Below are 12966 nucleotides of genomic sequence, written 5' to 3'. Positions count from 1 at the left end.
ACAGAGGGCCTGGCAAGGACGTCTGGTCATACAGATGGGACTAAAAACCAAGGTCTGTGTACACAGCGTTTGCATAAAAGTTGGAATTTGATATAAGAGTAGGACGTAGTACCACTGTCCAGGCAAAATTTCGGTCATAGCACACTGTATGGCGTACACCCGTAGTTCATTAGCCAGGTCTGTGCAGAATTTCAACTTTGTTTATTTTATTGTTACCTGTAGTTAATTCATCTTTGATCCTCGATTTGGATTTCTTCCATTTGAAATTGCCTATATAATTTTGGCTGTTGATATTCATTGAACATGTATATTTAATTTGTTTAAGTAATTCAAAATCATAAAATAATAAGGGAAGGGAGATAATCTCATGTTTTTCACAATTGGAGGGGAGAAAGTTGAAAGGGGTCAGGTGACGTTCAAAATGGCGGCGGCAATACAAACAATTAACCAGTTTTTAGTTTCTGGTCAATATCATTCAATCTTGGCACTAATTAAAGGTTTACGAAATGGAATTGTGTAAGTACCAATAGCATACATGTAGTTTGCATCTAATTTAAGTTTCTTTTTGATCCAGACAATATTTATAGCCTCTGCACTATGGACTCTATATGACTAGAAACATCAAACATGGACTTTGTGAACTTTGTCATGGGGCAGTACTTCTGTCGCATGGCAAAACCTGGACTACCTGAAACAGCATTATAGGACTGCATATACTAGTTCATTGGAGCAACATATTAGTTATTCTCTTTGGCTCCAGCAGTTAAGTTTGGAGTGCTCTAAAAGGAGTACCAGTTTCAGGTGGTCCAAGTGCTAAAGGCTTAATAACTTTTAAGTCATACGCATTGATTTTTCAAGTAATTGGTGCCATATATTGCTTGTTTCAAAATCAAATATATTTTGTTTATGAATATGATCTCGGCAGTTAGGTAATTGGACAAATAAAATAATTCCAGGTACCACTTGTTTGAGACGGCGAAGAAGATAAATTAACGACAGACTTGACCTATTCAAAATGGCTACGCATGTTAAATGAAATAAAAATTAATGTAATAAAATTTTGAATGTACAGAAAGGTTTATCATTTTTAAAGGGAATAACATTCTGGTGATTCGAAGCTACATTAGGCCGTGTTGAATTGATTCCTTGTTTCTCCTCGCCCCCGCGCTTAGGTCGAGGACCCCGAAAATCGTGCGCTTACGTTTTTAACACCCCAAAAAATATTAAAAAAATTACGTTAATAACATCTAAAAAAAATTCTACCAAACATCAGAAGTTAATTCTCGTTGTTTATTCCTCGTTACGAACTAAATAAGTAAGTGCAGGGGGGCCGCACTTCACGCAAAACAAAAATCTACAAGATAAACCTGCGGACAAGACAAAAAATAGGCATTGCACCGAATAAACAAATATCAAATCAAGTGAATGGATCCGGTTGATAATACACATGTAGGGGCCCGCATACTATGGAATAAGTTACACTGTATATGATTGGATGAATTCCGCAAAATGGCGCGTGTAGCAGTCATTTCGGCTAATGAGAAAGCATATTATAAACTGTAAGACAGTCGCTAATATTCAACCGGGAACCTGAATAATCAATTTTTTCATTGGCTAAAATTATAACACATGTCATTATTATTCAAGTATTACCCAATCATATCTTGTGTAATAAATAACGCACGCCTTACAAAATGGTGAGCTATGCCGGGCCATAGGTAAATTCGCGTACCGGCCGGCCTAATTTATTGATGTTCAAGGAAATAATAGTGGTCCCGTTCGTTTGTTTCTGGAGTTTAACGAACGAACGAACGGGACCACTATTATTTCCTTGAACATCAATAAATTAACGAAGGAACGGGACCACTATTATTTCCTTGAACATCAATAAATTAGGCTGACCGGTACGCAAATTTACTTATCTCGACTCGACTTTGGTGTGTATTCCCAGCACTTTCACGTTCGATGATATTGTCGAAACCATCTATAACTCAACAAGCAAATCAAATTTCGTCTAACTGAAATGTTTCCATTGTATTGTAACACAAGAATACGGAAAATTTATATCAAAATATGGTTATTTCATTTTTTAAAAAGTTAAACAAAGAAGCCACTTGTTACTAAATTTTAGTTTGTTATTAAATTTATTTAATTAAATAAATATTATCTTTGTTTTTATTCTAACCAATAATATAACTAGATTATTTATAATATTATTAAAAATGGTACACAACCCTCAGACTATATAGGTATTATGCCAGACCACTTTGTGTTTTGAAACCCACTTTGTGTTGTGTTTACCGCACTACCGCACATGATTGCCAGAGTGGTGGCAGGAGAAACAAGGAATCAATTCAACACGGCCTTATGATAATACTTCCATTTTTCAAAGTTACAATATTTATGGTTTTGAGAAAACTGGGTATTCCGACACTCTGGGTGATCCGACATATTGTAACGATCCCGTATGATGTCGGATTTGACAGAGTCCACTTTACTTGCTTTTATTTGACTACTGACCTTCATCAACTGACCAATAAGCCTAGATTGTCAAGACTATTTTATACAAAACATTATAGAGAGTTGCCCAAATCTGAATTCAGAATGACATGTGTACCACTTGTAAACGAATATTAATAATCTGATAAAAATTACAGCAAGTGAAAATATTAATGATAGTAATTTCTTTTTAATCATGCGTTTTTTAGATATACATGCTACTAAATCTGTCGCCGCCACTGCTCTGAACTGCATAGTTAATGAAATAGCAAATTGATAAATAAAGGTATAACTGAAAATCTAAATGAAGTTCTATTGTATTGGATGTGATAAATGAATGTTTATCCATATCCCCATTACAGGTCATTTGATAGTATGCAACTAATAGGCCTAATATGATCCAAAATTCTGTATTCCATAATATATCCGCTTTTAATGGAATATAAACTTATTACAAAGACCATAATCAAATAAATAGCAACAAATGATTTAGTTATAATTCCTATTCTACTATAAAATTAATGGTGTTACAAAACCTTTATTTACAAGGTGTTTAAGGCTAACTCACCGACAAAAATGTCCAATTTTTATACCTTATTCATACATTTATTTACTCCTATTCCAAAATTGCTAAACCTGGTGGGTTAGGGTAAATAATAAAACTGTTGAATTAATATTATTGGTATGTTGATTTGTTTTGTGAAATGGGTAATGGTATCTGTCTACATTAAAAACTTTAGGTCTATACATAGAATCATGATTTAGATATAATAACAATTTATGTTAAACCATTGGGGGTGCGAATGGGGGTGAGACCTCATGTTTGCGAAACAAAATACAAAAAACTGCTTGTGGTATGTGTATTATTAAGTTGATTTTTATTTCAATTTTAGATATGGAGCAAAAGTACGATTTCCACATGCATTGGTCATGACATTTCTTTTTAAAAGTGACAGGTAAGCATTCTATATTTTTCAATATGTGTTAGAATAGAAATCACTGTGTGGACACATTCCATTTTCTAGTGAATATCACTTCAGTTCATCTCCAAATTTGTCTTAGTCTAATTTTACTCAGTAAAAAGTAAATCATTCCTGTTTTTGCTAATGCCATTTTTTTTCATAATTAGCCTTTCACCTTGAACAATCGCTTTGCTTTTAAATGTGAATAACTCCTTTAACTTCTTATGCAGGAATATATGTATCTAGTTTCAAAATGACTTGACGTTATCCAATAATATTACTATATTTTAGTTTCAGAAATAAGCTCATAACAATTTTACAAGCAACTTACACACATTCCAAGAATCTAGGTTTATTTGTTCTGTCTTATAAAACTTTGACAACAATAATGCAGTATGTACAGACACAGAAATATCAACCCCAGTCTTTCATAGCTGCTTTTTGTGCTGGTTATCTTATATTCGGTCGATATAATAAAGTTAATGAACAAGTAAGTTCTCTCACTTTTAATTTACATCTGAGCAAGTTCATTTTCAAATTGACAATATTTTGTTTTATGTAGCTCATGGTTCTACAACACCAAATCTAATGGCTGGCATGTACATTTAATGTTAAGGTGGTGGAAGAAATAATAACAAATTGTCCATATATGGGCATTTGCACAATTCCCAATAGGCTGGGACTGTCGAGAAAGAAATGGGTTGCTGGACTGGATAAAATCCTGTCAAAAAAGGAATAAGTAGTTTTCAAGTTTGTAGGCATTGGATGACCTGGCCAGTTTTTAAGACTCAGTCTTCTACTGGAAAGAAATAATAACCGAGGGGATGCTGAATTGTATGCTGGAAAATTTAATACACAAAATTCTATTTTTAAGCACATTTTGACAAGTCTTTGTCAAGCAAATAACACATCGCATTGCGCTCTATGTACTCCCATGAAAGTATAACGGGAGCTGAAAAATTGTACTCTAACAACTTCATTTTACTTTGGTAAATCAGTTAGAACAGAATTAATAACATGTATTCTTAAGGTTCTATCTTGGTGTTGGCCAAGAAAGTTCCTCAGGATATATCACACTGCAGGCCCTTCTGCATGATCACAGTTGGCGTAGAAAAGTGGAACTTTAAACACCATTTCATTTCAACCCTATTATTTGATATTAATAAGGGAGGCAACTCTGTTGAGATTAAATGTGTTATAAACTGTAATGCTACATGATCAAAACGTTTATATCAAACTATTTATTTGCTCTAATCTAATGTATGTATTTAATTGACAACATACATGATCTTTTGTAGTTCTGTCTATCTATCAAAATCTAGATTTAATTCTTTTGTATAATGATCAAGTGTTGTATTAAAGCCACCATATTCCACAACATTTCGTACATTAGGACATGGTTTTATCATTATATATAAAAAAACATTGGTTACAAAATTATTTAAATTGATCAATCCTAAAATTAGATATGGTCATCTTAAGTTCTTATAACATTCTATTGATTTCTTCACTTCACTTTTTTCTATCTTAAACATCAGTCAGCTTGTGAAGTATAACTTGTTTTTATCCATGAGTATCAAGGTCAAGATAGTATAGATTACTATCTAAAGAATACAATTTAGACCTTACTTTTGACACCTTGCTGCTTTTAGTTAGGAAGCACAGTAGATAATACTAATATATGTATTTATTATTATATTAACTCTTTAGACGTTTTTTTTTTCTTAATGTACAATAAAAATTAGAAAACAAATGCATGTGAGTAAGTACAGTAAATATGCCATTGAAATCAACCAGTGAGAACATGTTGCCCATATCTTGACTCTTAAACCAACCTCTGCTGTAACATGAATTGGAGTAAAAATTACAACAGAACTATGTATAAAATGAGAAGACGACAAACAGTCTAAAGGAAAAACAGTGATTGGTGAAGCTAACGATATTAAATAAGACTTTCAGAGTCAGAAATTACTGAAACATGGTTGTTATGCAACTAATTATTTGAGTTTGTTGTTGATTTCTCTGTGGTGTTAGTTAAAATTTTCTACAGAAATTTGGCTACATATCACATGGAAAAATTAATAGCACTTGTAATTTCAGACTATAAAAGTAGGACACAACCTTTCAGATATCTTTTCTAAATATTCTTGAAACATATTAAAAGTAGAAGAAGAATGACAAGTTGCTATGTTAATAGGCTTTGCTGAGGTAATTACCGGTACATATTTTTTTGTCATAAAACATATCCGTCTTCATTAGCCCAGTCTGTGTAGAACATTAAACTCTATTTCATTTCATAAAATATATACAATTTTAAATATAAAACATACGTCTTGAATTCCTTTTGCTATATAATATTTCCATATTACAATGTTTGGCAATTCAGATTTGACTGGATCATTGCAACCCTGGTTGTTCTTGCCAAGTTTAGAAATAGATTTCAGTGATTTTTTTGTTGTTAAAATTATGTAATCTTGAAAGGAAGAGAGCAGGCACTGATTGATCTCCCTTTGTTCTTTCTCTTGTCTGATTAGCTAGCGTATATTTTGAAAAGTCTGAATATTTGTGTTTAAGAGCTGAGCAATATTTAGTTTTTCCATATAAAGCTGTCGGAGAAATAAAAACTGTCAAATATAACATCTTCAGAAAAATATCGAAAAACTAAACATTCTGAGATATATTGCGATTTTGATTTTTCTGGATGATATTTTCTGATTGAAATAACAGAAATATGAATAATGCCAACTATATTGAAAGTACCGTTGGGCACTGTATAGTAAAATTCATTTTCAAGAAGGCATATGCTTGAATGAGTAAAAACGGGTTTGCAAGGGTAAATGAATAGCCTCATACTCATATCATATCCTTAGCTATAAAAACATACACGGTCGATAGAACGACACAAACTGTTTTTTTTTTACCTTTTTTTTTCCTTTTTATGCCTCCATCATATTTAAATAATCTTAATCAAATCAAATATCATAACTGATGTATTGGAAGATAAAATTGTAATAAACAACAACAGCATTGACGAACATTTTTAGCAAGTCTTTGTGATATAGATCTATGTTTGAACCTGCTCATTAAATTTTGTTTGTAAATATGGTACCGGTACTGTATTTATGCCTAATTTTTTAAGAATATTGACTACAAAGTTTCAAGTAAATCCTCAGGGGGTAGGTCCAACTTCTTATGCATGTTTATTTATATGAAAAAGGTGATAAACTGAAATCATTCACATTTTATAAAATATCGCCCAGCTATATTTGTGTTTGAAGTTTTGTATTTTATGTTGCTAAGATTACTCAGTGATGAGCCCTTTAAGAACTTTTCATATTTTCTCCTGCACAGCAAGGCTCCTTCTCTATTCCGTCAAATATTTTCACTGTCAGATGTCCTGAAATTATAAATTTAATCATAGAGCATGTGTTCAATTATTAATCAAAATAACAAACCAGAGAAACTTAACACTTTATTTAGAACAAAATCAAAGAGGGCCCCTCCCTTAAATTTTAAAGGTTTGCCTCAACAGCTGTACTAAGCAATTTAATCTTTCTTATATTTATTCAAAACCACTAAAGAATTAAATAGAATTTCTTGCTTTGATTGCATTTGTTGTCAGTGGTGTAGCTGGGATATTTCCAAGTAGGGTGTTATGTCCACAAATTTTAATCTATCACTTCCGGAATTTAAAGGTGCTACTCCATTATTTTGGGGCCTAAGAGGGTGTTCAGACTCCCCGGCACCCCCTGTTTGTTTATCTTGATATATCTATACATGAGAGGAAATTTGTTGCTGCTTTCCACTCCTACCTACATGTACATATTAGTAATTTCCTTGCTTTCATGTCTACCTTCATATTATTCTTTAATATGTGTTTGCAGGATATAGTAATTACATTTATACTTTGAGGTGGTAAAACAGGAATGCTGATTTGTAATTTATTATTTAATTTGTGAAATGTTAATGCACCTGTTGACATACACTGTTTATCTTGCCGTTTGAAGTACGCCCACTATAGAAGTATAATAATCTAACACATGTATTCAATTATAACCACACTTTTAATTTAAAATAGATAACGATTTCTCTTAAATGATCTAAACTAACTTTGAGTGCCCATATTATTTTATTTTGTTTCCATTGCATTAATAATATCCTTTTAATATACTGGTACATATGTAAAGCACCCAAGTAGGTCACTAAATGTATTTCTATATAGCCATGTTGAAATATGGCCATATATCTATCAGTCCATTCACTGTCCACAATTTCTTGAAGACACTATTACCAACATTTTTCATTTTATCTGTTTAAACTATGCATTGTTCACATTAGTGACATTAAAAGGCCTATGGTTTCCAGCAATTTCTTATAAGAACTTTCAGAGCTGTTACCTGTGATCACTATGTAGAATCTTGTGAACATTCTACTAGAGACATTTCAATTTTCATATAAGCTAATCCCAATAATGACTGATAGACTTATTGCTCTTGATAATGTTATAGAATTTTATTAGTAGAAATGTTTTTTTGGGGTGACATTTTTGAACAGCCCGAAATTAAATAATAAACTGGCAATAAATAACTTTTGCTGTTGAGATTTCGGTGTGTGCTTATATCCTCTTTTGCATAGTTATGTGGACTCTTGCTAGTATGCTCATCTCTCACTGTCATTCATCAGGGCTCCTGCATGGACATTTGTATTGTATAATGTGTACTCGTCAAGATTTTCCGGTGTGGTTTCCCCTTGTCAGTGGTGCAGGATGGAGGCCCTGACAAGGACATGGTCTATCCGGTCGGATTAGATGATAAAAGAACCCTTGACAGTTAGAATTTGAAATAAGAGTAGGCCATAGCGTCACTGTTCAGGCAAAATTTCCCTCAGCTTAATAGCACATATGTCTGTCTAGAAAAGTAGGACATTAATCCCAACTTCATGTCATTTTGTCCTCTTCTTGAAGAATATCATAAGGTATAATGTTTTGGTTACAAAATATATTTTCCCTGTTGCTTGAATATATATTTTCTAAACAAAATTTTTATGAACTTGATTTTCAAAGAAATATATCTTGAAGTAACAAAAATAAGAAAGATTTTACATTTATTTATTATACTACCAATCAGGTATTTTAGATAAGGCATTGAGTTCATGTATTCAGAGTAAAACATTTTTTTCTAATGACAAAAGTTATCAACCGATCTGTATGAAATTTATATGCATCATTTAAATTAGTAAAACAAAGAAGCCTATTGAATTTCAGCAATTTCCTTTAATTACCTCTAGAGTTATGGCCCTTGTTTCACTTTGTTGAATCTTGTGAACTCTCTAATGACAACAGTTATCATCCGATTTGTTTGAAATTGATATGCATCATTTAAATTAGTGAAACAAACAAGTCTATTGAATTTCAGCAATTTCCGTTAATTATGCCGTGAGTTATGGCCCTTGTTTCACTTTGTTGTACCTTGTAAATGCTCTAACATCGAAAGTTATTATCCAATCTGTATGAAATTTATACGTATCATTTAAATTAGTAAAACGAACAAGCCTATTGAGTTTCAGCAAATTTCCGTTAATTACATCTAGAGTTATGGCCCTTGATTTACTTTGTTGAACTTTGTGAATGTTCGAACGACAAAAGTTATCATTCGATCTGTATGAAATTTATATTGATTATTTGAATTAGTAAAACGAAAAAGCCTGTCGAATTTGAACAATTTCTGTAGATTACTTCCATAGTTACGGCCCTTGTTTTAGTTTTTAGAACCTTGTGAACCCTCAAACGACGAAAATTATAATGTAATCTGTGTGAAATTGTCTATTAAATTCCCCTAATTACCTACAACAGAATAAATATGTGACAACCCTTGTCAACTGCTCGAACGATTTAGCTGCTGTGGGCGTATGTTTTGTTGCCTGGCAACCTATCTTTGATTGTGCCAGTGACATCACAAATGCAATCTTAAATTTTGTGTGCTGTAGTGTTTGAACAGAGGTATGTCTTTAAATGTTGATTCCAGTCGATGTCATGGTTATATATCATTTGGTGGAGCACCTTCTTTAATTTTCTTTCGTGAGCAATGTAATAGCAAAGAAAGTGGTGTGAACCATGGCATGCTATGAGGTCTTATTACATACAATGCCTTAATGCAGTATGCTTGAGAATTAATATTTAAAAGTCAATACCAAAACTTGAAATTTTAGTTATCCACTCGGAACTAATAAGATTAAACATCCACTATGCAAGAGGCTAAATCTGCCTATTGCAGGTCTTTCTTTAGGCCTGAAATGTAATATAAACTATTAATTAAAAATTTATTAACAAAACAAAACTATAATCGCCTCTCGATGGCATCGGATACTCAAGATTTTAACTAGATTAAAATGGTTCGCCATTTAAAAATTTAATTTAAAAATGGGAAAGCGAGGCTAAGTCCCGATTATACCAGTGCCCTGGTTACCACTTTGCACGCATCTTGTCAAAACTACAAACAATGATAACTTGGCTGAGAATGAAGTAATTTGAATGAAATTTTCAATATTTTTTTTTTTCATCGTCTATTTTTGAATTATTATAGTAAGAATGACCAACTCTTTATCAAACTCTTAACTAATGTATCTTTAACAAATGGGAGTGGAATAACTTTACATGTGCCTTCATATGTTGATCATCAGCATTATTGATCAATTAATGTTTATTTCAAAATAGATGTAAATGTTTTGTAGTATAAAACTTTCTAAGTCTAATAGTGCAGACTTTACTTTGGTAAACCCATACCAATTCTTTCCAGTGATCTAATGATATTTTCAGAAAACTCATTTTTTAATACTTTTAGGATTTCATCCTGGCAAATTGTCTTACAGCCACTGTCTGGGAATGAATATTTTTTTCTCTGTGTGTGTGTGTAAATCACATTGAAACATATAGGATTCCTGACTCTTGGTCTATTTTAAGATTCTTTCTCATTTAGTTTGTCTTGATAAATGCATTGGAGTTTATCTCTAGACAGATATTAGAAAGAAGGGATTCATTTACACTTCATACAAAACCTATCCTACAGACTCGTTTTTCACTTGTTTTCCAATTTGCCTCTTGGTATGCAGTAACTTCAAGCTATTTGTCTGAACTTATTAACAGGATCTATCCATATTACATGTAAATGACTAGGCCAGACAGAATTCTACTAACTTTTCTACCTAATTTTCTAGCCATTATGTTACTTGTCAGTCATTATTTGCAAATAAAACCCAATTAAAACGACAAATTTACAAGCGGTTAACGCTATAATATTTTTCTTTTCTGTTCTTCAATTCAAATTGATTTTTGGTTTAAGTTTTAAGAATGATTTTGAATAAATAATAAATTTGCTTTGAAAGAACAATGCTTGATTCAAATCTTATTGAGACACAATAAAAACACAGCACTGATTTGACTAGAAGTGTTGGCAAAATGTAATGTTGTTGAAATATGATTTTTGGCATGAATGTATGCTGGACATTTACCAAAAGGTAGGCACAAGGCGTAAAAATCCAAAGTAAGAACGTATGTCCACTTCCAGCAGCTACACCCACCATGCAAAATTAGCGCATGGAGCAGATAAGCCACTAAATGGGATGGCTGCTTGTCCCTTAGATGCCCAATAGGTGATTGATCAGTAGAGAGGGCTGGCCTTTCATGCACTGCCTCATTGTTTGGGTACTGAAGTTCATGGAGACGTGTGCTGTATGCATGTGAGTATTATCATGCTCAAACATTGGATCTTATGACACGTTGAGTAAGAATTGATCCAACATAAGGATGTCTGCCATGCAGATGTTGCTGGATAAAGTGCCAGTCTTGTCCAAGCATTGCCAAACCAGGCTTTAGCCAATCTATGGTGGACCCTGTCTACTGTAAACGATCTGCTAGTCTCAGGATTGTAATGTGATGCCAACCCTTTGGAGATAGCTCTGACACTTATGCCATCTTGAATTATGTAATGTTGCATTGTATATGTAGGTGTTCAGCACTCATTGTCTTGCAAGTGAAATACATAATGGCAGCTACATTCAAATTTGTAGTGTTCCAAAATTTATATGGAAGTACAGTATCTGGAAGATATTTATTGAAGTATTTACTTAGGAAATATATCTTTTAATTAAACTAAAATATTTTAAATATAAAGCCTTTTAATTATAGAATAGGGTATAAAATTTCTTGCTGATTATTGTAGTCATATAAGCTTAAAATTGGAACAGACTAGATTAGTTAGTCCAAGGTCATTAATGGGTTTTTTTATATTTTTTTTTTTTAGATAAACTTGTATCTTCTATCAAGAATAATATATGGTTTAGCACAATTAGCTGTGAAGAAAGGATACATACCTAAACCCAAGAAAGATGCCTTTCCCATGTTTGCAGCACTTGTGTGGGGAATAGTTCTCTGGCTTTTTGAACATGAAAAGGACACATTACAGCCTTCCTTAAGATCTTCTATGACATATTTATATACTGATAGTAACAAGTGGCATGATCTTAAGGACTTTATTATCCATAACAAGCCTTGATGAAAATTTTATATATTTAGTTTGATAATATATATTTTTAAACCATGTAAATAGTGATTTTTTCTCCTATAAAAATATGTCTTTTTATGAAATTATTTTGCCATAGAATGTAACTACCGCACTCATAATGTTTATGACTCATTATATCTATTTTATTTGAATAGACGTTTTAGATTATTTTTTGTACAGCTACATGTTATATTTTAAATAACCATTTCTCAGGTGGTTCAAACTTGTTTCGAGAAAGGGGGGGGGGGTAAATGATCTAATGCATGCCTTCAGATCCTAACTCAACATATCCTAACTCAAGTGACTTAAGTGGACGGTTTCAACTCCATACTTGTACATGATAAGGAGTTGGGTAGCTTGCCTGACTTTTACCTGCGCAAGCAAATTATTGAAATGAAATTGTACCAAATCTTAGTCCCAAAATGACCTAGTTTGGGTTGAGTAGACACTAAGTTCCATTTCTCTCTCTCTGAGAAAATCCCTTTAGCCAGTCCGAATTTACTGTCATGCAACTTACTATTAATACCAGAATTATTGCCCTCATCATCTAAATTACATTTAAAATGCAATAAGTTGCCTGTTTTTATTTTTAAACCCTAGGTCAACTGCAAATTGGTGATATAATGCCTGGCATTTGTTGCAAATAATAAGGGTAGCAGTGACAATGTATTCTGAAAATGTATGCATATGTGAATAAAATCAAAAGTTTTGAAAATAAATATCTTAATTTCTAAATGCCCGATAATTATTTTATAGTAAACTATAAATCTTAAAAAAATTATGAAAAAATATTTACATCTATATATTTTTTAACAAACCTTTGGCGTTGCTTGAGAGATGGTTTTTTTTTTTTAAAAATTGATGGCTATAAATGAACACTGTCGAAATTTTCCTAAGTCTCATTCTTTCTGCTAAATAAAAACCATCAACAAAATGTAATTAATATT

At 32.3% G+C, this 12966-nt stretch overlaps 1 protein-coding gene across 1 annotated transcript; it reads left to right on the top strand.

Moving 5' to 3' along the window:
• Positions 1 to 373: 373 nt before the first annotated feature.
• LOC126823221 (peroxisomal membrane protein 4) lies at positions 374 to 12758 on the top strand. The gene is made up of 4 exons (XM_050551888.2): positions 374 to 516; positions 3393 to 3455; positions 3753 to 3951; positions 11759 to 12758. Exons 1-4 carry the CDS (start codon positions 422 to 424, stop codon positions 12008 to 12010), a joined length of 609 nt encoding a protein of 202 aa, XP_050407845.1. The 5' UTR covers positions 374 to 421; the 3' UTR covers positions 12011 to 12758.
• Positions 12759 to 12966: the final 208 nt, after the last annotated feature.

This window comes from Patella vulgata, chromosome 6 (assembly GCF_932274485.2).
Source record: "Patella vulgata chromosome 6, xgPatVulg1.2, whole genome shotgun sequence".
Taxonomy (NCBI): Eukaryota; Metazoa; Mollusca; class Gastropoda; family Patellidae; genus Patella; species Patella vulgata.
Note: the sequence above shows the minus strand (reverse complement) of the source record. Positions and strands in the feature narration are given on the sequence as shown.

Coding starts and splice junctions, on each gene's coding strand:
- LOC126823221 (XM_050551888.2), top strand. CDS start 422: ATGGCGGCGGCAATACAAACAATTAACCAGTTTTTAGTTTCTGGTCAA. Junction 517..3,392: donor GGTTTACGAAATGGAATTGT/GTAAGTACCAAT, acceptor TTTCAATTTTAG/ATATGGAGCAAAAGTACGAT. Junction 3,952..11,758: donor ATAATAAAGTTAATGAACAA/GTAAGTTCTCTC, acceptor TTTTTTTTTTAG/ATAAACTTGTATCTTCTATC.